Below are 27075 nucleotides of genomic sequence, written 5' to 3'. Positions count from 1 at the left end.
AAACAGCTTTTAATCTCTTCTTTAGCCACCTATTTTAACTTGTGTCATTCTAAGTCAGCTCCCATGCCTACTGTTTGCGCTTGTAAGTGCACATTAGTTTCCTTCAGAGTCCTGAAAATATATGCACTAAATTAGTTTAAACTTCTAATGTAAATCCATCACCTCTGGTTCTCTTTTAGCAGTGAACTTATACCCACTGGAACATCACATTGAAGTACCGATGAATTGAATCACTCTTTAAAACTCCCAGGCTGAAATTAAATGGAAGATAATGTGGATAAACATCTTCTTAAATGTGTGATTTTATAACTGGAAATAAAAGTGAACATCCTAAGTGACTGTCGTACTCATTATGAATTAAGCATTGCTTAGAAGATTTATTAATCATACTTGTAAAAAGTATGAAGCTGTGGACTACAAAACACTAGGTGTCTAGCAGATGGAATTGTATTCCAAGCATGAGATTATAAACTTCCAGATTTAGTCTTAACTCTGACTAGCATTCTTGCTTTTCCTTGAGTTGTGAGACTTTTAAAAACATTATAAACACTGCAGGCTTTAATAAAAGCCAGGGGAATTAAACACTGCAGGCTTAAATAAAGGCTAGCGGAATTAAGCATGCTGAGTTTGTTAGACCTGTAACTGCTTCAAGTGAGAGAGGGTGGGGACAAAAAGTGATGGATAAGCTGTAGTTAAAGGATTTAAATGTAAAGGACAAGTCTTATCGTGGAAAAATAATAAAGAAACAGAGGAAACAATTTGAAAGACACAGTTATTAATGGATTTCAAGTTGTAACAGAGGATGGTCTTGTTGGGCCTCTTTGGGAGTAAGACTCCCAGGCTACAATGAGGAAAGTAGGTTAGACACTATGAAATATTTTATTTTTTAGTTTCCAGGAATATAGCTCGAATGGAACAGCACATGTTGAGAGTGAATATGAAAGAAGAATGATGTCTGTATTTAATCATGTACTGGAAGAAGTGGAATCCCTCAACAGGAAGTATGCTCCTGTGTCTTACTTGGTAAGTAACAGTTTTAAATATATATTCTGTAGACAAAGCTTGCAAAAACTCTGCAAATCCATATATCTATGGTGGTCAAGAAACTGAAGAGCACACTCAGTTAATTAACAAACTCTTACTGGCACAAATGGTCTCTACAGAGACTCACTACTTCAAAAATACTTCAAAAAAGGTTTTGCTAAGACATCTGTAACCTTACTGGTCTGGTTAAAAATAATGTTTTAAAAATTCTGATACTAAGAATATAGCAGATGTTAAGATCCCTAAAAGTAGTGTTAAGTCTCTGTCAGATCACTTGCCACACTCACATTCAAATACTGAAGCGCATTCTCTTTGTTCATGCTGTTGTCATGAAGAAATTCTTCCCCTACCACACACAGTGCTGGAGGGTCCAGCACTAGCCTTTCTTAGGTCGCTGAGCTGCTGGCAGTTAATACTGGTGTTTTGTAAGTATAGTGTTTCTCTTATCAATGGAGGTCATCAGAGAACACAATGTAAAGTGTGCTGAATGCAAACAGTGAGCTGATAAGGTACTCCTTTACAGGGCTAGTATGGTTTCGTCTTTTACTGTTAGTGAACGTCATAAACGTGAAGTGCATGTTGATGGGAACAAGGTAGTTCATTTGTCATGGCTGGCATCTATTTGCCTTGTTTCTAAATTCAACAGTCCTTACCAATTTCAAATTGCATAGAAGAATGAGTTGTGTAAAGCATAGCAAAGGTAACCCGGTAAACTTAGTTGTCACTGGCTCCATACCAATGCAGCTTGGTGACTTCAGTAGCGCTGCCCTTGCTCATCTGAGCCAGAAGAATGGTATAGTGCAGTGGGGAAAGGAAGCGTAGATAAGAGGCTTAAAACTTAATTATTGCACCACATAAAGTTGTGATAGATGCAAGTCTTGTTTGCTTGGAGGGGAACTATTGTTTGTTTGAGAGTTTGTGTGTGAGGGGTTTGTGTATGAGTGTTTCAAGCAGATCCTGCTCTGCTGACTGTAACGCTAGGACTGAAATGATTTGGATTTTTCTCTTTCTTGGCCTCCTTGTTCTTTCTAGAGCAGAATACCTTCTTCATAAGGGCAGAACATAAACAGAGAGGCTGAATGTAGTCACTGTCATCATAGTGGCTGTTATCCAATGACTTTTTCAATATATTTCTGGACTTCTAGTGGAAATTACTGCAGTTTCAGTACCTCAAGTGCATGTCTTTTTCCTATGCTATGAAAGATATCTTTTTTTCTCATTTGTTTTGGCTCCATTTCTTACAGCATACAGCTTGTCTGTGCAATGCTGTCATTGCGTTGTTGAAGGTACCCCTTTCATTTCAAAGGTACTTTTTTCAAAAGCTGCAGTCTACAAGCATTAAGGTAAGTACTGCTCAAATGTGGCCTAAAATTTATCTTTATAGAGTCTTTACTTCATGAGAAAAGCCTTACTGAAGGCACAAAGCTTCAGCATTTTTAGTGAAGATACTTAACCGGAAATAGCATCTGGGTTTATCTGTTAGGAACAACTTAAATATGTACGTATGATCATTAAGAACCACTAGGCTGTGACTTATGCAAAGAGGATTCAGTTCTTTGATTGCAAAGCCTTAAAGATAAAATCTAACTGGAACTTTTGTTGATTCTGAGTCTGCAAAGCTAAATAATGTTCTAGTCCTGGGAAGGCAACTTTTATAAATTTGTATTGTTTTTCCTTTTTCCTTTAAAAAAGCAATGTTTACTATCTTGGAAGAAAATTGTAATATTTATCAGCTGACTGAGTAAGAATGGCTATGTGTAACCTTCGGGGGGGTGTATTGTTTTATTATTTTTTAATCAAGTGGTCCCTTTTTCTGCGAGAAGTGAAAGCCTTAAGGTTCTTAATATTTACTCTTATTGCATTTTACTTCTTTGTTCAGCTTAATATACTTGCCTGTGGCTATTTTGTAGAAGATTTTTTTCCACTTCTATTGAAGTGCAATTAATGAAACTGATATAAAGACCACATCTGGTATTGCTGATGATTTGTATTAATTATTATAGTAACAAGTCTCAGATGTAAGTTCCATGTTTCCATTTGCTAGTTTCCCTACTAAACCCCTCATTGGAAATTTTTCTATAAGAAGGTGTTCTGTTTCATCCTTGAATTGTGTTTGCTCTTCTGGAGGCATAAAATTACATTTTAGTCTGTTCTCTTGTGTTTCAGCTTGCTCTATCCCCATCTCCGAGGAACCCAGCAGAACCTATTGCAGTACAGAACAATCAGCAATTGGCCCTAAAGGTGGAAGGAGTGGTTCAGCATGGATCTAAACCAGGCCTTTTCCGTAAAATCCAATCTGTCTGTCTAAACGTCTCTTCAGTGCTGCAGAGCAAATCTGGACCAGACTATAAGGTATGGATAGAATAGAGCTAGGAGGGGTCTTAAGCTTTCTTGCTGTATTTTCCTGCTCTCTTTGGCTCTGGTTGGCAGAATTTTCGCGTTGAAATGAATGGGGGGGTTCTGTAATCCTCTCACTCTTGACAGTTGACATTCAAGCACTGGCCAGAGCCAGGCATAGTGCATGGAAGGGATCTGGGATTTTTAAGTCTGCTGTATGCTAATACCTTTTTAGTAACAGCTGTTCTTCCAAACAAAAGATGCTTTGTGATGTTCAGAACAAGTCATTAAGAATATGCTTGAGATCAGGAAAATTCAACCTAGGTATATATCATATGAAAATCCACAAGGGAAAAAAGGCAGGAATAGATTATTCTCTACACACAGTCTCTAGAACTTCTTTATACTCATTTTAAGGTTTTTTTGGTGGTGGTTGTTGTTTATGGAAATTGGGAGGACAGGCTGTCCAAATTAAGTAGCACCTGAGGAGATACATATTAAATTCAAGTCAACAGTTTTATCAAAGATGGCATGCCTGAAGTTCAGGTTCTGCTAACATCTGACACTTAGTGAAAGGCCTGTTTTGGTAGGTTTTGGGGTTGGGTTTTTGTTTGTTTTGTTGTTTGGGGTTTTTTTTGAGGGGAAAAGGAAAAAAAAGTCAGTTCCTTCTAAAAGAACAACAGAACTAGGAATTGTGTAATGTTTGTCTGACTCGTGTTACTCTGTGGAAAACTAGAACCTCAGGGAGAAAAAGACTTGTTAGCTACCTCGCTTCTGTGAATAGATATTAAAAACTCATTCGTCGATAAAAAAGCATGTCAAGCTGGCTCAAAAATGCACATGCATTGGTTTAGGAAAATTGAGGACAGCCTCAATTTCTCTTTTTTTCCTCTCCTTCAAATGGACAGCAGAAAACTTATTTTAACAGGCTTATATAAAATGGCATTTTAACCTTCCATGTGTTCTCAGATTCCTATTGACAACATGACCAATGAAATGGAGCAGAGGGTGGAACCACACAACGACTACTTCAGCACTCAGTTTCTGTTAAACTTTGTGATACTTGGCACCCACAACATCACAGTAGAGTCCTCTGTAATAGATTCAAATGGTATTGTCTGGAAAACTGGGCCTAAAACAACTATTTTTGTTAAATCTCTTGAGGATCCATACTCCCAGCAGGTTCGTCTTCAGCAACAGCAAGGACAGCCGCCATCACAGCAGCAACAGCAAAGAACAGCATACTCACGGTTTTAATTCCCAGAGTGACTCTGACCTGGTCAATGGTATTACAGTTTTTCTTGGACGCTTTTTTTGAAAGACCTACAATTTTAACTTTCTCCTAGAAAGTCTCAGATGCCAATTTATTGCTCTTTAAATTATCTGGGGTAAATTTGAACTTGATTCAGCAGAGGCAACTCTGTTCAAATTTGGAGTTGTGCTTTTAATATAAGAACTTCTACCTGATCTCTACACTTCTGTTTACAAACCTGTTGCAGCAGGCTCCACAAACTTTGATAGCAGCGGACACTAAGAGCTCTTTGACTAGTACTTTCTGTACTGTCTTTTTTGAAGCACATAGCCTCTAATGTTAGGCTTATAGGACATCAGTAAACACTTTGGCTAATTATGCAGAACTGAGTGTAATACCAAGTTTGTATCTTTTTAATGTGAAGGAATTGGCAGGAATATCCAGAGATTTGTTTTTCTGACATTTTAATAGCAACATCCAGTATTTGGCTGGTGTATGTGTATTATTACAATTTAATGCATGCATCTGAAAGAGAAAAAGTTGCAGCTCACTTCTCATACCCAGTCATTGTAGAGGGAGGAGACTGCTTGAGCGGTTGGTGTCTGGGGAGTCTTACAAGAGGCGGAATCTTACAGGTGGGAAACATAGCTGTTTCTTAGATGATACAGAAAAGATTACTGTGTTGGTTTAAAATCTTCATGTATCTGTATTTCGGAGGGCTTTGGTTTCGTTGGGTTTTTTTGTTTGCTCTTTTAAGAGGGAAGTTAACTTGCAAGTTGTTATTTGTTTTAACTGCTTAGTTTTTAAAAAAGGAATTTTATATACCAGAGCTTTGTAATCTTGTGTACTCTTTGACCAATTTAGTAATCTTAATTATTAATTTTACTGGGTAACTTGAAGGAGAATTTTGCCAATACTAGAAATTGATTCAGAATAATTTTGGAAATATGCTGCTTCGTACATAGTTTTCATGCTTCCTTTGAGATGTAAAAGGCTGAATGCTGGCTGTGTCTGGATTGCCAGGCAATAGATCACATAACATGTCCTTCACCTGGTCCTCATAAATAATCTCTGCTTATCACTCTACAGGAAAGTAGGACCCACTTGAATGGGGAGGAGGAAGGATGGCACTTCTTACAGTCTTAAGTTTGTAAATGGTTTAATCCCTCTCATTGGAGCAGAAATTTTCAGTTATTTTCTCAGTAAATTTGTAAGATACTGTTATTTCTTCAAGTTGATTTCACTGTAGAAGCTGACTAGAGCTTGCAGATTCTGCTTGCTTTATATGCAGAGAATGTGATAATGAATTGTTATAAGCCTAGGTTTCTTTGGCATAGCTGGATGAAGAAATTTTTTTGCTGTGTTTTCCTGTAATAGTTGCTTAAGAAATCAACTTTCTTCCTCTTGGCTTGAGACTAACAAAAAAAAAAAAAAAGAAAATGAAAGCTATCATGGTAGATTTCATAATATCTTGGTCAGGCTATAATCCTAAGCAGAAAAGATAACTGAGATGCAAGGTGGAAATAGACTCACAAAATTGGTGAAAAATTCACCAGCATCCTTCTTAAATCTGATTTTTATTTTGTGCAGGAGACAAGCTACTGCTACCCTTCAAGCTGGCTGAGGAAAGTGGTGGTTTCTGTCCCCACTTTTATGGTTATATACTTACACTTTTTTGTGTGTGAGTATACATACAGCTATGTATGCACGCATGCGTACATGTACCTATAGTTACATATAGTTATATGGTCCGGAAAGAGATGATTCACCTAGTGTTGTGCATGCAGTCTGTCAGATTGAAGATCTGAACTGTTTGTGGTTGGTTGGGCTTTTTCTTTAAAGTTGTAGATTGGTGTCTTAACCACAAAACCCTCCTTATTGTAATGCAAAAAAAAAAAAGACTAACAGGTCAAACAATTTTTTTATCCTGCATAATGAATGTGTGTTTCTTGCTCTGTTGTTGACCAATATGTTGCTGGAAACCTGCGATGGCAGCATTCCAAAACAACTCAGAAATGAAACAAAATTTCCGCACTGGGGAGCAGACTTTTTTTTCTCATAAGTCATATGATGTTCATAGTGTATAGCTAAACTTATGAGAAGCCTAGTAGAAAAAAAACTTACCCAGGGAAAGCCCTGACCTGGCCTGAGGGTTAATTGTCTGTGAGCCAGTAAGATTAACTCTGCTGCAGTTGGAAAAACTTGTTCTTTTTCCAAACAAGCTTGTTCACCTGATCTGAGAGGCCTCTAGAACTCCAGGAACTTGTATCATTTTTGGAGCCAAATTCTGCAGGATTTCTCATGCTGGCTCACTTGCAGGCTAGTTATATGTGCATGCCGATCAGGAAAGACCTTGGATCTGTTACTAAATTGGCCTTTTACATAAGCATAGTGTTTTATGTTATATGGGGTTTGTAGTGAGGTTATTCTTTGAGTGTTTTTGTTTGTTTTCAAACATTGTGTATTTTTATTCCTAGCACACTGAAATACACTTGGCAAACAGGAACCAAGATTTTCATAGAAATCAATCACTCAGAATACCCAAAGAGAAGTGTGGAAGGGTGTTACAGCAATGTACAGAAAGCTGCTGTTGGAGCTATCGGCAGTGAATGTGATCCTTGACTATTAATAGAAGCAGGGAGGCTATCTTGCTTGAATCCTGCATTCTGTTTCTGGTGCCTGTACTTGAAGATGTGCAACATAGAATCTAGAAAGTTCTTCTAATGATACGGACCCAAGTTAAATCTCCTTAGTGTTTCTCAATAAACAAAGCAGTAATTTGATCACTATGCATAGCTGCACTCTGATAATGGAAGACAATTCAGATCTTTTTCGCTTACTGGCAAAAGAAAGAATATATTCAGCGGCTAGACATTGGTCTTGAGGCTGCTGCTAAGAGTTCAAACAACAAAAAGGCTTATGCAGGCAGCTACATCATTATCTAGTCTTAATGATTAATATATGCTTTCATCTAGCTTTGATAAATTCTTGGGCTGGGGAAGGGTGGAGATGATCAAATTAAGATAACTGGAGGTATTCATAATACATGCAGTTCTGCATTAAGCCAATAGTAATTGGTGCTTAGGCTCTAGAATTTAACCTGACTTCTCTGTGAATGATGTAGCCAGTTACTCTCAGAAGTACTTACTAGTCACGTTCTTGTGAACCTGTGCTCAGACATACCAGAAAGTGTCATTTCTAGATTCCTGGCTGATCTCTTGCTCAAGGCAATGTGGAACTCAACAAGGGGTAGGGAAGGAATTTCCCCTGTCAAATTCTGCCTTCCTCTGGAGTTTAGAGTGTAATCTTCTGCTAAGGTCATTTAAGTGTGTTTTGTAAGTGATTCCCTGAAGTTGCACTCGTCATGGGTATTCATGGCGTCTTAGACTTCCCTTTCTTTCCATTCTTGTTTCCTTGGATATGCACTCATTTTATCTGAGGACTGAAATGACTTAATTTAGCTAAGGTTTTTGTATTTGATAGTGAATATATGTATATCTTTAACTTAAATCCTGTGAAACTGTACAGGAATTAGACAGGTCTAGAAGTTGAATGGTCATTTAAACATATGCATAAACTTCTAAAATTATTTTCTTTAGTGATGTCACAACTTTAGTTAAAAAACACTTCTTGAAGGAATTAATAGGATTCAAATGAATTATATTGCATTCCTAAAATCTCTTTTGAATGATGTTCAACATGTGTGTATGTATACAGAGAAAAAGAGATCTTGTACAACACAGTGTGGAAGCATCTTGCCTTCAAAGTAGCTATGTTTCTTTTCTGTCTGTCTTCTTTCTGCTGACCTACAGTGCTTTGCTGTCTCCTTGGTCAGCATATTTACACACGTGCCCTTTTAATTCTTAGCAGCATCTTCTCAAAACAATCCGTTCCTTTTGTGGCAGTGCAGGTGTAGTCAGGTTATCTGCATTGTCCAAAGCAAGAGGGGGAAAAAAATAAAGGAGGGTAGAAGCGGGGACTTAGGAGCCCTGCCAGCTCACAAAGCAGTTTCGAGTTGAGTAGGGCCCAAGAACTGGTAGTTCTCTCATCTCAACTGCTGTAACCCAGCATCCAGCACTATTGGAGCTGCTCTTGCTTCACCCACATAGATGCCTCTAAGGACACAACCTTAGATGCTAAGCAAAAGGAGACTTATCCAGAACCTTGGCCTGTTAACCTCCAAAGCAGAGAGTGATAGAGACAAAAGCACTCCTTGAAAGCAAGGGAAAAACAAGTGTTACATTGCTTTTCTTACAAGATATATTACGCAGTGTTGCAGTTACCTTCTCCCCATGTGAATTTTTAAGCCAGGTGCTGTTTTGTGTTACTGAGAAACAAGCCTGTCTTAGTGGTGACCCTAGATAGCTCCTGAGTTCTTTGTACTCCAAGGGACATCTCTCTGACAAACAGCAGCTGCTCAAACTCGCTATTGAAATCGCGGATTACATGTATTTCAGTGAGCAGTCATCCCAGTTGTTGTTCTGCACACTTCAGAAAGTTGCTCTACTCTGCTGATTCTCAGCATAGTCCTGAGAAATAGGAAGTATCTTCTTGGTGTTCTTATTTGCTTTTATGATAAAGTCTTTACCTCTTGCTTGCCCACCTCAAAGCAATGCTATTGAAATTAAGGACAGCTTGGCTGTATGTTAATGGAGTTTCCAATTAGCGGCAGCCTCCTGATCCAAGCATCTTAGACAAGGCAAGAAGAGCATTCAATGAATTTGGAGAGAAAAATCTTTCTCAGGCTAGAAAGAGCCTGTGGCAATGTCTTAAACTCTTTAGTCTACTGGATGCCTAACTATAGTAAAAAGCTGAGTTTTCTTTTTGTCAGTGCTGAACCAGTGACCCAGTTGAGCAGTCAAGGAGATACTGCAGCTCTTCTATTGTGTAGAAGTAAAACTAGGCCATAGCCACTTCACAGTCTTAAAAATAATCCTTTTTTTTTTTCCCAATGGATAGGGAGTCTTACTTTCACATTCCCTCAGATTTGAGTTTGATGGGGTTTTCAAGAAGTCTTTTAAAACTGACTAATAAAAGCAATTGTTTGGAGTTTTTGATGGGTATCATTGGTGACTACAAAGCTCCAAAGAAGATAAAATAAAGACTTGTGTGGGTTGGCTGATACAAAATTCCTTTCCTCAACAGTTTAAGTATGTGACTTGCTGGCAGTCCATCTTCTAGATCCCTTCCCTGCTTACTAGAAGTACTAAATTTAGGAATGCAGTTAATTTGAAATTAGTGGCTGTCCATGCTTAACACACAGCTTCTAACTACAGGGCAAAACCAATGAGTAGCAGTTGAACTAGAAGAGACTTTCTGTGATAAATATAAACTGAATGGTATGTGGATGGGTGGACTCTGCCAAAGATGATGGGTACAGTTTCATGCTTCACTTAATACAGTCGAGGTGTGTGGTGTTGCTGAAAGGGGCTCTCTGCTGCTTATTCCTGATTCTGTCTTTGCTCTTTGCATCAGATCATGAGTTTATCCAATTAAAACAGTTTCATTTTGCTAGGGTGTGTTTTCAGCTGAATCAGCATGTTTGTCTTGGCTGACTGTGCTGCAACTTGATCAACAGAGCCAGTACAAGGAAGGTGCTGGGGAAGATGTATGGTGTATCCTAGGAATAATAATCAACTGTTGGACTGATGGACCATTTAGGTGTGGTATACTGCTGTATTTAATAGAAGTCTGGAGGGAACAATCTGTTCACATGTATCTCAACTGTGGCATTTCTGCATGGCCAGTTTGAGAGGGCAGAGATCACTGCAGTAGTTACCAGCCAGCTCTATGGCCTTCCCCTCTGTTGGGAGTCACCACCCACGAGTGAGGCAACAGAAGGGAAGAAATGCCCTTGTGGAGCAGTGGATGAGGCCCAGCCTGCAGTGAGTTGTCAGTCTTTGCTCTGGAGCAGATGAAGTGTGCTTGAGTATGTCCTGATCTGCCAGCAATGCATATGGATAGTAGCTAACAGTTGTGAGCAATGACAACTGTCTGACTTGCCTTGTTTAACAAAGTCCTAAAGTGTGTGGATGTCAAGGTTCTGATTTCACATTATTTTTTTACTTATACTGGTGTTATTCCTACATGAACACTTTGAAATTTTGGCTAAAGCCAGGCTTTTATCACTTAATCTTAAATCCACTCGCACTAGTTTCATGGGTACATATCTGCAGAAATTGGTCTGTGCAAATGACAGCGTTGACTAGATCATTGTCCACTGAGTAAAGTGGAAAAGCAACATGGATGGAGACCTCTCAGAGCTAGTCACCCACCTTGGACAGGAAATTCCAGGAGTTGTAATAATTAACAAAAAATGTTGTCTGACCTCTTCAGAAGGTCTCTTTCCCTCACTGAGGGAGGAACGACAGCTATTGTAATTAATTATGCTAATTGTTGTAACTCATTTAGTGAAGCTGTCACTCTGACGTGTTTTTTCCTAAGCAGTGTGAATTGATCCTGTCTGCAATGTACAAATGCTGATAGTTTGTTTCCTTTGTGTCTCTCTATGTCACCAGTAAAGAACTGATGTGCATTTTCATCCTTGTAGAGGAAAAGATTTATCTGACAGTCTTCTGTGCCCTGTGAGAGAGATGCAGAACCTTTCCTTGTTTTGCCTGTTGTAAGGGTTTGCGTATTAGTGTGGACAAAGTCTGTGAGTTGGGTAGTAATTTCTGAGAGTATTAATTCTGAGCACATCTGCGTGATACAGCCAACGTGATGGATCCCCTAGAGAGATTTGTATTTCTGTTAGCATGTACACACTAGGTTAAGAACAAAAATAGACTCTGATTTTTATTTTTGGGGGGAGTGGGACAATACAGGTGAAACAGATAGCTTGAAGGCTGTAGGTTTAGTTGTCTTCCGATATTTTGGCCTGACTCTAAGAAAAGCACCTAGTTATTGTGTGTTGGCTTTCCCATTTAAACAAAACAAAACCGTAATTCCTTATGATTTACTATTTGGAGTTTTAGAAATTCATTGGTGCTATGGAAGTACAAAATACTGTGCTGTTGTTTTGTAAAGGGATATTTTTTTCTTTTTGTATAGAAAAAGGAGGTCCCAACCCTTGACTCTTAAGTGTGTTGTAATACCTACTTGGCAAGATAACAACTTGGCAAGATAACAAAACCAGTGCAGAACTTGCACGGCAATAATGCTTTTGAGAAAAACTATTTTAAAATGCCATGCTGATGAATCAATCTCCTTCTCCCTCTTTTTTTAATGAAAACTTTTTTCTCAATAAAAAACAGTAGTGCAGACCAGGTATTCATGTCCAGGTCTGTCCTTTAATTATATGAGTGTACTAAATGGCAGATGGGAATGTTGATGATTCAGTGAATATATTTATGTATCTACGTAAACAGTACCTCACCAGAAAACAGCTTACCAAGAGGGATATGATAAGTTAAAATTAGTTTTCAGTGAAGCCCATTCTGTAGTATAAACGTAGTGAGCTCTTGCTGTGACAAGACAGATGGGAGAGCCCTCTGCGATGCCTGCCTAATCACCTGAAATGCTTTTCTGCTTCTCTTGGGCTTTGTGCTTTCTGGGCACTACCCTTATCGTCATGGCTAATAACAGCATTTACAGACTGATAATCTACTGCCAAGTCAGTCACTGTTTACCTGTGATGTAATGTAGTTTTTCTCATTCATGGGTTCTTACCTATGTCTGACCACTTATCTTCTGCTGGCAGAGATGAGAATATTCTTTGATACGAAACGCTTCTGGGAGCATGATGCCCTCTTCCTGCTGTAAATCTTAGACTGCTTCCAGCAGCTCCAAGGCAGCCCGGGGAGAAGTTGGCATTGGCCACCTCAAATATTCTGCTATGCAATGTGAATAAATTTTAAAAAGCCACTTTTAATCTCTTGAGCTTTTACTTTCAGCTGCACCTCCATGATCATGATAGCCATAAATCATGTTTTGCATAATCTCATTCTTCACTTTTATTTTTAGTACTTGACTCCAGGAAGTGTGGCTTTAAAAAAAATAATTTAAAAAATACCAAGAACCAAATGTTCAGTAGAATCTGTCCTTCTGACAGTATTGTTAGACAACTCAATTAGTTTTGATTTGGCCTTCAAATGCCCAGTCTTACTGGGCTGTGCCTGACATATTTGGCCATTCAAGGAGTAAAGGAACAGCAGAAGAGGAAATTAACAGAAGTTTTACAAGCCAAGTGTCTTCCACTCAAACCTGTAGAAAAGGAGGTGCAGGCGGGAAGGTGGGGAGCACTTGTGTGAGTGAGACTTGCAAGTGGACAAAAGTTGATTGCAAGTTAGCAATTGAAAAATGTGTCACTGTAACTATCATCTGGTTTATTTCCTCATCTCCAGCTTTTGGAAGAGAAAAAACACCCTCTGATTGTGCTCGTAGAAATGATTACAGCTAATAAAGTTACCTATTCAGTAAACTCGAGTTTTGAAATATTGAGATCACTGGGAATAAAAACATAACTTATTTTGTCCTTTACCTTCAAGGAAAGACTGACCAGTTTTCTAAAGAAGCTATGGAGCCTGGGTTAGTCATAGCAGTTTAGCTGTTTGAGCACTGATTCATTTGTACCTCTTCTTAGTACTAGTTGTGGTGTTGGTAATGAAGAATTGATGGCTGAAATTACAGGATAGAGATGGAAAGGGCCTTGTCCAGCAAGAGAGCAGTGATCTACAGCTGTGCTGTCTGAGACATAACTTGTTTGCCAGTGATTTGGTTACTCAGCAGTCTAGATGGATTCACAAGCCACTCACAGGAAGCAAATATCTAAACAGAATGTAGACAAAAGTTTCCTTCAGTGTAGGACAAATCCTGTTAACACTGTAGTAGGGTTGACGCAGGGCACAGGATCTCTGCTATAGTTCTGTATTGGACTTCTGTTAAAATGAGGTACGTAATTCATGCTCACCAGAGGCAGCTGAGACCATGACTCATTTGTGCCACTCTAAAATATTAAAACTTCCAGGCCACTTCAATTACAAGCCTGGCAGGACATACCACCTGATACATGAAATATTTACCTGTGTTATCCAGGCAATGGCAAAGAATCCAGTCATTGCAAAGAATGCTACTTGTGATTAATGATGTCATTATTTAAATTGTTCCTTTAATTATTTTGACTACCTAGGAGTAGAAGGAGCTACAGTTGAGTGGGCATTCCACTTACTAAAGTATGTTGGAGGTGCATGAAAGCCTTGTACCTTTTCTTCAGGAATTTAAGTCTTTAAACTATTTGTGAGTGTGTAAGCAACTACTAGTCTGAAGGGGGGTGGAAGACAAGAGAAACTGGACAAATTTATATTTCTGTAATAGCAAAGATTAAAGATGAATTCTAAAAGAGAATTTGAAAAGGATCTTGACGTATTTGAGTTTTTGGGGTGGGGGGAGAGGTGTTAACTGTGTTTAATAAATACACTCAAATAGCATATGTTAAGTAATGAAACTCTACTGGTTAAAGACTAATTTAAGTGTACTTGATGATCAAGTCTAATATAACAGAATTAGTACTTCTGAATTGCTAAAACTAGAATCTTGTTCACAAGCATCCTTTTTAATCTAGCTGGTAGCAATAGCTGGAGTTTACATGTTCCTGTGCTTGTTTGTGTGTTGGTGGTTTTTTTTAATGGCCAATCCAATAGCATTGTATCACAAGTTCAAAATTTGTTTTTTTGCATTTATGTAGGCAGCTCTGTTGAACTCTGCAGATGACAGATGTACTTAAGAGTGGACTTAGCCTGGAACTGAAAGCATGCAAATAGCTCTATATGTGAAACTGTAGACTGGACTGAAAAATCTGAGTATTCCAGCTCATGTTTCCCTGCATAATGAAGTCACTGACTAGTATCATCAGATAATACAAAAGTAATCTTTGGCATATACATAATGCCTAGGTTCACATGACCTGTTTTTAATCAGTAATCCGTATTGTTTATCTTGCATGATGAAAGGATATGAATGAACATACATTTGTGTACATTGTGATGACCTTTGTAGAAACCGTGCAGGATTTTATAGCAGTTCAACTGAAATTCAGTGTGAACAAGATCAGCTTTTACAGGCTTGGTAGGATCCCAGAAACATAGCTCACAGGGTGAAGAGCTCTGTGAACAAGGGCACAGAGACCTAGAAAGAAACAGTTAATTAAGTAGAGATTCTACTAAAAAGCAATGGTAATATTTGAAAAATACAGGCTTTCAACTAAAATAGCAAATATATGTCTTTCTGTGGCACTTGACACCCTTACAAAATAAAATGGAATACAAAATTCTGGAAAGTATTTCATTTGTCATCCGTTTTTAAAGATAGTGACCAGAGACAGTGTGAGGTTTTGGCAGCTGCTGATCTCTGGACTACAGGATTGCAAGACTCAAGCTGCAACTCAATGTTTTTATCTTTTTGTTTTGATCATAAAGTCAAGTACTGGTGTTTTCTAAGGCCTCTGGTAAATACTGGTGAAGACTGACTGCTTCTGGGTTTGTCAGAGTAGTGATTTGCAAATCCTTCCTGACTTCCTGCAATGGTTCAGGCTTCTCCAGAGTGTATTATATAGTGTATTTGAGCAATCTTATGTAAACACTTGATTAACTTTTTTCCCTACAATCTATTGCCTTCATTCTTCAAATTCACAAGTGGATTTCTACTCAATTGTGTCTTTATCCAGCTGCTATCTTGCACCTTTCTATCTATCTCCTCAAAGACATAATCCATAGCTTCTAACCAGTCATCCTGTACAACAGTACAACCTGTACATCCTGTACAACAGTGTTTGCACCCAGTCCTTTAAAATATACCTCATGATTCTTTTTGTCATTCCCTTAAGTTATCTTTGCAAAAGTTGTGATACTTAGGAATTTATGTCAGAGAAGGAAGAGCAGAGGGAGCTAGGAAATAACTTGCATGTGTGTGGTGGGGTGACCCTTGCTGCTTTACAGTGAGCAACAGCCTCTGCCTGACCAGGCTGTGTTAGGGCTGTTCTCTTCCATATTCACTATGAAAATTCAATGGCTGGGAGCAAGTGTTAAGATGGTTGGCAGCATAATGAATAGCAGAGATGCAAGTGTATTTCCTCACCTGGAATGTGAGCCTTTCTGCTATAGACTGGGACACGCATACCTTATGCTTGCTTGCAGTCCTAGCTTCTGCCTCTGTCATCTATCAGAGTGAAGCCTAGGGAATGTTTTTGTGGCCTCATCTAATGACTGCTGTTGTTTTGTGTTTTGTGTTTTTTGGGTTTGTTTGGTTGTGGTTGTTTTGGTTTTTTTAAGGTGTACCCTATCCTTAGGGGAGAGATTAAGGTATGTAACAACCCCTGTACTACCTCCACTTGGAGACAGAAGTTGCCACGATAAGAATGTGTGGTGTAGGGAGTGGAATGTACAATACAATTTGCAATACTCCAAATTACCGGCCTCCACCCCAGCTTGAGACAGCAACGGCTGATGTGGGACTAGAAGGTGTCAAGCCTCTGCTTCCACTTCTCCCTGCCTTCAGGAAAAGAAACAATTTATAGCTGGGTATGGTAGATCCTCCTGCAGATTCCCATGTCCAAGACATTGCTTTAGCTAGGGTTGCTCCTGACTAGGCTGTCAGCTGGTAATCTCAGGCACCAAGATAGTCTGGAATTAAAGTACCACCCTATAGTATGTCCTGTCTCTTCACCACTCAAGCTTGAGAATCCTTACTAACAAGCAGTAACGAATGCAATACAATTTGTTCTTCAACTGCTGGATTTTATTTTTGTATTTAGTATCTTTGCTTTAATAAGGGTCTAACTCCAGTCATCACTGAGTATTAACAATGGAAAAGAGGATGCTAGGCTGGTTTCAGGAGGCAAGAATCCCCTGGAATACACATGTACAGAGAAAAGAACATTGAATAGTAGGTTAAATACCTAAGCCTACACTTTGCTGTAGCTAGCTATTTCTCCAGCATATTACTGGTTTGATCTTTACTTACAGTTTGCCAATCAAGACACATTTTATGACAAGATAACTTTTTACTTACTTTTTTCATATTCTTGCTCTGACTAGAATTTTCTGCTTCTCTGTAAATTTTTGGTCTAAAAGGTTTGAATTAATGTCTTCTGCCATTTAGAAATGCTATCTAAAAGACATGCAATTAAATCTTGACCTCAATTAAGTCAGTACAAAGTTCTCGCAGCTTAGTGTGATAAGCAGTTATGGTTCTATGATACTGAATTTGCTATGAGGTATCATTTTACCACTCAGCATTAACACAAGGCACACCTTGTTTGATAATTTTTCAGAACCTCAACACATCAGCCTGTTTCCTCTTCTCCACCCCCCCACCCCTTCCGAATCTAGTTATAGTGGCTTTCATTGCTGTCTGTCAGTCTTGACAATTATTAGTGGAAGGAAGCGGAAAGACCCAAGTTATACCAATAACCAGACTTCATTTATCAATCTTACAACTTCATTCAACTACCATTTCTTAACCCTCAAAGCTGGGGATGCATCCTCATCTGAACAACAGATGATTGAGTGGTGAGTGTCCTGGGGTAAGTATGCCGCAGGAACTATGTCCTACTCAAACATGCTGTCAGATCAGGTCGTGCTCTTCTACCTCCTCCTGCCCTGGGCTCTTTTGGCCCCAGCTTCCATTCGAACCCTTGGGGCTATAGAGCACTAAGAGGTGAAAGCTGGGACCTTAGTGAAACTGTTGCATTTGAGACCGTGGGAGGCACTAGGCATAAAACACTGGTAGGTTAGATCAGCCACAGCCTGGGCCAAGTGGGATTGACAAGGGTGTATGTGTGTCCAAAGGAGCTCAGTGAAACTGGGACTATTGAGGGCAGAGTATTCGTATACGGGGAAAATAGGATAATAGTTTAGCAGATGTTTGAAAGGGTTTTTTCTTTTCCCCTTGCATCACTTCTGTGTAGTAAAGGGAATTTCTGTTGTGTTTTTATGTTCTTGAATCTTTTTTTTCCCAAAGACATAGTAGATTAATAAATCTAAGCACAAGTAGCATTACAGTTATGTCTTGATCATTTTGACACCGTAGTTTTGTTTCCGTCTGCTTTTTTGTTATGAGACTTAGGCTGGGCAAATCCAGCTATGTAATCCCTTGAGGTCTGGCTGGATTCATCCACGCCATTAGGACTGCTTTTCTTAGCCACAGTTAACAATGGTGTAATGGCTTTTATAACATTTTATTAAGTTGAAAGGCATCAATAGCACTAATGATAAACAATTGTGGTATTTTAGGAAGAACAATTTCCAGCACTTACTACACATGCCAACCTGCGGAGCTTTTGGGCAGCACTTGACTCTGTGGCATGAAAAAATTTAGTATTTGTCCCTTGCAAACATGTTTGTGCTGTGGCACAGACTTAAGGAAACTGGTCTTGGATGTCTGTGGTAAGGAGTATATAAAAGCATTACTTTCATCTCTCTAGATTAAAATTCCTCTTCAACTGATGATCACTGTTGCTTAAGTCTTTGCTGCTGCCTAGTATAAATAAGGATAAAGTGGCCTAGCTTGGATTTGCTGTGGGGAGGATTGGAAGGAGCCTTCTTGTTGATGCCAGTCATATGACAAGGCAGTTGGAATGCAGCCTCATCCCTTCCTCTCCCTCCCATGCACGTTGGGACTGTCCCTGGCTTAGGATGATAAACTTAATGTGAAACTACAATTAAGATCATAAGGAATTCAATCTCCTGCTACATCTTTAACTCTGGAGAGAAAAAAAAAGCAGGCTACCTTTTAATGCCTAACAGTGTTATCTAGCTTAATTAACGATTATTGTTTAACCAATCAGTTAAACAATCAGCCAACAGTAGCTTTAAGTGAACTTTTCCCAAAGAAATGATTAATTGCTGTTAACAACGGACAACAGCATTCTACTACATTCAGCAGAGAGACAGCAGTATTTTTTTCAGCCAGTAGTGAGACTGCAGAGGATGTGGGTGAATGTAGCTTAAATGCAAATTATGATGTGACTTCTCCTTTTGGATTTCCCAGTGTTGCGCTATTTCTTCAGTTAGCTTCAGCTTGTGCAAAAACTTCATAACTAGCTTGCAGCATGGACATATTCATCATTACCTTCTTTCGGTAACCAAGTTAAACATAGTCTTGAGGACGCTAAGCAAAAGAGTTGCAAAGCTGCATGTGGCATCATAAGACAAGGAGGTTGCATGCTGTGCTAAATTGGGGGAGGGAAGATGAAGTGTTTTTTTAATAGACCTCAGTTCTGACCAAATTTCAGTGATGGTATTTATTTTACCATACCTACTTCCTAGAAATGCTCAGTGGACCTTGGATCAGACCTGATTAGTTTGTCCCCAGTTCTTCAGTCAACTCAAATGGGATGGATCTTTGCACTTTGCACAGTGCTGTTTGAAGTCGCTGGAATTCAGCACGTGGACAAATAGACTCCCCCACAAAGCCAGCTGTTGTTGTTACATTGGACTCTTTACTTTCTTTTTCAACTAGAAAAAACACCACTTTTCTGAAACATCAATATTAATTTTAGCTTGTAATGATATATGATCCAACAAACATAAGAAGGATAAAGTAGTCTGAATACCTCTTTAATTTTCTAACAAGCTATTCACTAGGGATTTAAGTGTGAGAATATCTTAATAATAGCATTAAGTATTTATTTAGTTCTCTTGTATTTGCGGTTTGATCTACAAACATTGACTGGATGTTGATAAGGGTTTACCAAAACCCAAGTCAGTCAGTCTGGTAAATGTTGACTTGAAATGAACTTGAACAAGTTTGAAGAAAATAGGAGCTTCATCTCATGACTGACCTCACCTCATGTGATCTTTATGATCAGGACCATGCAGTGTAGTGCTTAATTTGCCAGTACAGATGGAGAAAAATATAAGAGATTAATTTAGTGCAGTCAAGTCCCTGTTTTTACTACATCCTTTTTTTTTTTTAATGGCTAATCACAAAACAGTGTGATAGCTAGAAAATGTTAGGAGTCCCATCTGCCTAAAGACAGGTTGGCTTCATCTTTGTGTTTGTACCATGCTTCCATATGCAAACTTTATGCGCTTATAAAAATCTTGCAAAGTGCAAGCCTGTATATAATCAGCATATCATCGTTGCCTGAAGTAATATGATTCTGTAGATATGATTGAACTAAATCAATTTGTCATGGATAAAGATTTCATAACCAAGCTAACACAGAGGTTAAAGATTCAGTAACTAGTTGGAGTAACTCTAGAGCTCCTTTCTTTCAAAAAAAAGCCCTGAACAAGCCCCAGACAAACCAAAAGCAAACCCGCAGCTCAAACTTACCATGGTGACGGTAGTGCCAATGGGTGGAAAAACACCCATGTAACTGAGATGAGAACCCAGCTTTGTTGTGCTCTACTTAAGCTGCCCATTGATTGACACACACAGTATGGCAGAAACACATTATATGCAGTAACAAATGAAAGTTGCTCGCTGACCATCTGGTTGCATTGCGGTGTATCTGTTATCCATCTTTAATAAGTGGTCTCTGTCAAAGTCTTCAGGTTAGTTTTAATGAGAAATTAAACACCTCAAAACATCTGAATTATTCAGCTCACAGTTACAGGCATTGGTATGGGAAAATTTAGTGTGGTATGAAATGGCATTGTAATAGCAGGAACAACAATTTTTTTTCCTGTTGGAGAATGTATATATTAGGTAGTGCAATGTTGAGAGTCGCATCAAAATGTTTATTTTGTTGAAACAAACAAAAAGTCACAAATCTGAGAGTCAAGGCATTGTCCCTCTATGGTTAATACAAAATTCTTGCTTATCTTACATCCTTATGAAAATTGTAGCCAGAAAAGGGAACTTGAAGTTAACTTCTGCATCTTTGAGGAGATTGAAATATCTTTTGAGGGGTTTAGCTGTTTAAAACCTAACTCTTTTTTGAGAGCTGACCTCTGTGTTTTTGAAGGTGATACTGATTTTGACAACTGTGAAATACAAGTAATCTTACTGGATCTGCATATGAGTTACAGAACATGTAGCTGCAACAAGAGGGCTTATATTCCTGATATGCTAGACCAAAAGCAACCAAAAAAATTATAAAGATGATGTATACACTTTATGTAAAACAGATTGAGATGGAAGATCCAAAAGTGTTGGTTCCATTGTTGTAAAGGCTAACAAGCTCTGCCTAAGTGGAAAATTATGAAATTTGCATATAGCTGGTAGAAGAAAGGGAGGGACATGGTTACATCTGCCTCGCCTTCTGCTAGTCTTGCCTAACTGACAAATTGTTCAAATGTGATGTATTCTACTTTCTCACCTTTCTTACAAATGGTGAAGGTCATGAACAAAGATGAGTGTGCTGTTCTTATCCAGCTCCAAACTTCCTTGATTTGGTCTTGCTATGCTGTAGAAAGAGTAAGAGAAAGATTCAGACATGAATCTACCCAGATTCTTTTGGGAGATCAGGATAGCCTTGACTGAAGCATCATGTAGCTTGGTCCCCCTCTGTAGCTTATCCTTAGAGTCTCTTTAGATTCTTTGTGGTGAAAGTTACTGAAAACAGATACTGGTTATCACACTGCTTTTGTGCTACAAAGGAAATAAATGTGTCCAAATGTGTCAAGGGTTGTTAAAAACAAACCCTTGACAAAGCATAAGTAACAGAGTACTTCTAAATTTTAGAACATGATCTCCACCTGAAAAAGTTTACGAACTATCACTTTATATGTGTCCATACCCAGCGGATCTATTTTGACACTGCCTTGGCCTCAGGAAACCATTGGAGAACACATGAGATAAGTAAGAATTAGCTATCAAATGGGACAAAAATACATTCCTGTAGACAGCACCCAACTATGTTGGCCAATTAAATAGAGCAGCAGTAATCCAACAGATGAGCTCAATCTGAAGTGCAGAGCAGAGAGAGTGCAGTACATGTTCTTGAGATTTCTCTCTGTATAAAGATCCATTTTGCTGCAGGACTTTACTAGACAGAGTGATGGGACCATAGCCAGACCCAGCATTAGATGTGAGCAGTCTTCTCTGTTCCCTGGTAGCACACTTGATAATGTTTACTTGTACTGATTTAGTGTAGCTGTGTCTTCCATGTCATATGGCCTCCTTGGCTATGTCTCAGCTTGCTTTCCCCAGAAGCTGTGTGTCAAATTCTGATTTTTACTTTGTTGGACAGAATTTCAAACATTGCAGTGGAATGTGAGGGGATGTTTCCTCACTGGAGCCAGAGTTTGTTCTTCTGTCTAACTATATAAAATTCCCTAGAGCAAAATTACAATGCAATAATACCTGGTTACAAAATGTTTACTTGGTCTCATTTACGCTTACAAAAATTTTGGAATGAAATATTAACTCAAAGAACTATGTAACAATCCAACTTGCATAATATTTAATGATTCCTGATTTAAAAAAAAAACACCAACAGATTTGGGGTCAAACAACATGACACTGCTACTTCAATACTATTTTTATTTACTCAGAAGAAATACCTTCTCTTTGTTTAGTCTCTCTTACCCTAGCAATAACTTTTTGGTTTCTTTGGCTTATTTGGCTGTGTGTTTATATAGATTTTTTTTGTTTGTTTAAAACCAGTAAATCTTCTTTGCCACCTTCTCCCAGGAAAAAAATGTCCCTAAAACAACTCAAGGCCTTAACCTGGCATCCTGCAGTCTTGTTAGAACTAACGCTGTCTGAGGTCTAATGTCAACTCAAGCTAGTAGGGGGGGGAAAAAAAGCGTGCATTTATCATGAGCCTGAAATTTTTGGTCACACTTGTGACATTTTCTCTGAGGCCTATAATTTTTTAATGTGAAAAAACTTGGGCTCTCATCCAAGAGCTTAAAATATTAGAGAAAATGAGCAAAAATGACAACTCTGTATGCTAGAACCGTAGGAACTGGCAAGGCTGACTTGTCTGCAGCTGGCTGATCTTGGTGAGGGATACTGCATGTGGGATCTGGGGCGGGGGGGCAAGGGAAGGGAGCTTGTTAGGGGGCTGAGCCCTGTGTCAGGTCAGTTAAAGCCTTTTTACATAAATACAGGAATGTAACAAGTGTTAAAGTCAATCCCACAATTTACTTCCATTTTAACAGCGCCTTCATGTTACCCTGAAGTGTCCTTAAAAGCATTAAGATGCAAATAAAAGCATCTTTGACTGAAAGGTCAAATAGTCTGATAACATTTACTTCCCGGAGAAAAACCAGAAAAGGAAAATGGCCTGGGTTTTGCATTTTGTGTGTGGAGGCTCATATCCATTTATCAAAAGAAACTCATGTATCTAAAAGATTACTGAAAGTAGAGCTTTTTAAAAGCATGGTCTACTGTTGGATGAGTAAGAGAAAGGATGTAAGAACAGCTTGCCACTGAAGATCAAGGGACTTTAACAAGCACGTTTGCTCTGTTCCTCCTGAGGTACAGCTGGTAGAGATGGAGTGACTTATACTGTCCTTTAAATTTAAGAATTTACTTGGAGAATGGAGGTGATCTTGCCTCTCATACAGAGGATGTAATGGAAGCTACTGTTACCAAATATTTTGGAAGGTTTAACTGTTGTTATGAAAATGAATGAAATGTTTAATGTTCTGAAGACAGCAATGCAAAAATCCTCCACACCAGGGTATCTGTCACTCTGTAAAGCAGCTCAGAATTGGAGGTTAAAATTTAATTAAATCTTTTTTTAAAGGGCCCACAACTTCCTACCTTTTATTTTTTTTTTCTTACCAGTTCTTTTCCCTTCTGTCTTTATTGCAGCCTATAGAAAACATAGTTAAGTTCTTCTTGGTGCTTCTTTAAACTGTTATTTTCCCAAATCCAATGCTAACTACTTAATTCACTTGATGCTTTCTGGATTTATGCTCCCTTAAGTATATGCCCTGTTTCATATTATGCATCTTCCAGCAGTCTGTGCTCTGCACATGCTCCCATCTTTGTGGTTCCTCAGAGCAGTTTTGTCTACTTTCATCTCTTCTGTCATGCTATTTTTTTTTTAATAAAATTTTACACAATTTTCCAAGGAACAAGTTGCTCTTTCTGAGAGGTTGGAAACAGTAGTTGTTTTCTGCTCTGTAGAATTTCTGAGATTTCTCAGGCTATTTTCTTGTCTTTGTTCTCTGTATGACAGGCCTTTATGATTTTTAAAGGCAATTTTGGTTTTAGTGTCATCAGCACATGAGTGCATCCTTCTAACCCTTTTTTTTCCTCTGACCATACAGCATCTGTGACTTCAGTTTGCTACAAGGAAAGCAAGCAGGGAGAACTGATTGAATCTGGTCGGGACAAATGAGCAGCTTTTTATTTCCCAATCTTCGACCTAGACAGAAGTTCAAAAGCATTCCAAAACTTGCTGTTTCTGAACTCCAGAAACAAATCTTTTAGTTGGTTTGGTGTTTACAGCTTTGAACCTGGATTTCATTATGGTTATCCATGCCTCTGTGACTTGTGGACTACTTGAATATCTGCAATGCATTCCCGCCTCGCAGCTATGCTTGCAGGCGGCTCTAATGCTACTGCAGGCAGCTGTAATGCTACGGTGAAGTTGGAATGCAAATGCGTGCTATTGAACGGTAGTGTATGAGAATGACAGTGGCTAATCACTTCTTGAAGTGTACCCAGAGCCAAAAAATGTTATCTCTTTCAAAAGTCTCTCAAGGAGTTTATGACTAAAACCCGACTTGAATCTTGCAGCCAGATACAGTGATCAAATCCAGCCTGTGCAAATTAAGAATCTTCCAGACTGTGCAGCTCTCTTGTGGTAACCTATATGCTGTTTAGGATAACTTTTAAAAGTAACTGAATGTAACAGATGTGTTTTGGTTATCGCTGTGTAACATACCCACCTCAGTAATAACATGTTTTCCCTTCTTATAGGCAGGAACAAGTCTAACCTTCTTTTTCTGTGTTTGTGGTCTGTAGGTTTTTTTGGAGGTGAGTGGGAGACAACTCCAATATTTAATTATCTGCTCCAGCAGTCCTTGAAGTCAGTTAATCACCTAATATTACCAATGTTAGTATCTGTATCTACCAGTTAATAAGCACATTAAAATGTATTTTTACACTGATCAGCAGTGACATCCCTATCAGTATTTCCGTAAGGCTGAAAAGACATAGTTACAGGGGGCATTCAGTCAAAAATATGTAAACTTTAGAGAAATGGTTAAAAAGGCCACAAATTGAGAATTGCTTATATTAATTTTTTGCCTTTTTTTGCATTTATAATAGTCAAATGACAAACAATGAGAGTTCATGAAGCTCAGATTGAGGAATTGCTTCCAGAATCAGGATTTAAAAAAAAAAAAAAAAAAAAATCAAAACCAAAAACCAGTTGTGAAACTTCTGAGCTTCAGTCTTAAGTTATTGACCAAATGAAAAAAATTTCTACTGCTTAGTTTTCTTTTTGTTTGCAGTAATGGCATGTATATACACATATGTGTTACTTTATACTAGAAGGGATTCTTGAGAGGCTCAGACTGGATGACAGACAGCAGGCTTCTCGGGATCCGTAAGGGATATTTCATTGTGCACGCTTCCTAGGACTTGGGTTGTCCATGTGAAGGCCAGGAAATGAGGAATAAGGGTGGGTCTTTGCTACTAGCTCATTCAGCAAAATGCTAAACCACAGCTTCCTAAGCTTTAAGGCAGTCACTCTGACAAAGAATGCTTTGTATGCCTGCTTCCTCATGTGCAATTCCTTTCTGCAATATAAATTGCCTAATTCATTAGTTGTCTAACATAATTTCTGCAGTCCCTCATTTTGATGCATCAGATTTGAGAATATTATTCCAAATTGTACAGTGTGAATAAAATTGAGATACCAAATTTTATAAAAATTAATTATAATTCATGTTTTTATCTTGGAATAATATATAAACAAGGCTTCATTTTGCTGTTGGGATCTAAAAATTAGTATGTAACTTTAATTATGGCCTAGAAATTGTCCTTTTGCTACCTGAGGATTTTGGAGCAAAATTTTGCTGAAAGTTCAAGTGTATGCCCAGAGTTGTCTGCATGAGACTTAAAAGAAAATAAACCAAAACCCAAGTCTTACTGAAGCTGGTAATGCTTCAGAACAGCTCAAGCTGACTCCATAATGATTACTAAGTGCAACTGTCAGATTTAACCTAGTAATAAAAATAACATAGACAGAAAAACACCCAGACTTGGCAACACTTGTGCAAGACATGTCCTTTTTGTCAAGGAGGTCAGCAGTTTTTGTTTTGTTTTGCACAAATAGAACATTATGGCATTATTTGGTTGGTTGTGTTTTTTAAATTCTCAAATGAAATTTATCTGCAATAACAACTTTGTTTTCTTCCTGGAATGGAGGTTGGGATTTAATTTTGTTGATGGTACAGTCATCTCTGAAGACTCATTGTCTAGGAAACAGTGGACTAGCTTTACGCACGGCATGGTTTGTATGTGAAAGCAGTATGTTTTTTCAGTCTAAGTATTACAATTTGAAAATTTTCATTTTTTGTTTTCGGCACGAAAGACCTTCTAGCATCTCTCCTTCTTAAGGTGTAGTTGAGTTGTTTGTGTTTGTTTTGTTTTGGTTTTTTTAATCTGCTTCTGTTCCTTAAGAACCCAGAGTTAAAATCACTTGCACGAGTCATTCTGCTCAGTGTAGGCGTTTTAATAAGTTGAACTAAGCTGAGGAAACTGGGCCTGGTCAGGCTGGAGAGGGCTGAAGGCGGTCTGACAGTGCTCCTCCAAGGCCTGTACAGGGGTCACAGAAGAGACAGGAGCAGACTTGTGTCTGACAGGCACAGTGAATGGAGGAGAGGCAACAGTCCTGTATCACCACACGGGCTGATGAGGCAAAAATTCCTCACCCTGGAGCGGTGTTGTGGGGGTGCAGGTTGGCTGGAGGGGGCTGTGAAGTCTGCCCCCTCCTCTGCTTCTGGGCCGGGCTCAAGTGTCACTGTAGATCGCAGTCCTCCGCAGGGCTTTTCTAGAAGTAGAAGACGGTGTTTGTGGCTGCAGGGCAGGGGTAAGAGAGAAGGGAAAAGCGGGAAAAGTTGATCTATAAAAAGCATGCGAAAGGGACTTAAGACTTCATGTTGTTGCTGTCCGGGCCAGAAGCGCCTTTTTGGTGCAGCTGAGGGGCCTGTAACAGTGTCCCCTCTTCCACTTTCCCCTGTTTACTCAACTTCAACCGAGGGGGATTAAAGCAGTAGGTCGCTAAAACGCGGCGGGGGGGGCGGGCATAGGGCCGGGCCGTGCTGCTCCTCGGCCGTCCCGATCTCGCCGCGCCGGGCTCCGGGACGGGAGGAGAAGCCCCGGGGGGGCCGCCGCAGGGGCAGCCCCTGCCCACTCCGCGGAGCGGGAGTACCCCGCGGGCCTGTTCGGGAGGTGCTCCCGGGGGCGGGGGGAGCCGACAGCCGGGCTGCGAGGGCGGGCTCGGCGGGGCCCGCTCTGCTCCGTGCTGCCGAGCGTGTGCGTGTGAGGGGGCGGGGGGCGCAGCCGCCCGCGCTCTTCGGCGGGGGGCG

At 39.2% G+C, this 27075-nt stretch overlaps 1 protein-coding gene across 1 annotated transcript in view; it reads left to right on the top strand.

Annotated features, from left to right (window-relative positions):
• Window positions 1–22542, top strand: part of INTS7 (integrator complex subunit 7) — a 42346-nt gene extending 19804 nt beyond the window's left edge. Inside the window, exons 17-20 of the mRNA XM_072856884.1 lie at window positions 891–1023; window positions 2289–2387; window positions 3211–3396; window positions 4351–22542. Coding sequence (XP_072712985.1) covers window positions 891–1023; window positions 2289–2387; window positions 3211–3396; window positions 4351–4638 — 706 coding nt within the window. The 3' untranslated portion in view covers window positions 4639–22542. The remainder of the gene's footprint in view (window positions 1–890; window positions 1024–2288; window positions 2388–3210; window positions 3397–4350) is intronic.
• Window positions 22543–27075: the final 4533 nt, after the last annotated feature.

Source organism: Ciconia boyciana, chromosome 3, assembly GCF_034638445.1.
Source record: "Ciconia boyciana chromosome 3, ASM3463844v1, whole genome shotgun sequence".
Classification (NCBI taxonomy): domain Eukaryota; kingdom Metazoa; phylum Chordata; class Aves; order Ciconiiformes; family Ciconiidae; genus Ciconia; species Ciconia boyciana.
This window is presented reverse-complemented; position numbering and strand designations above follow the sequence as displayed.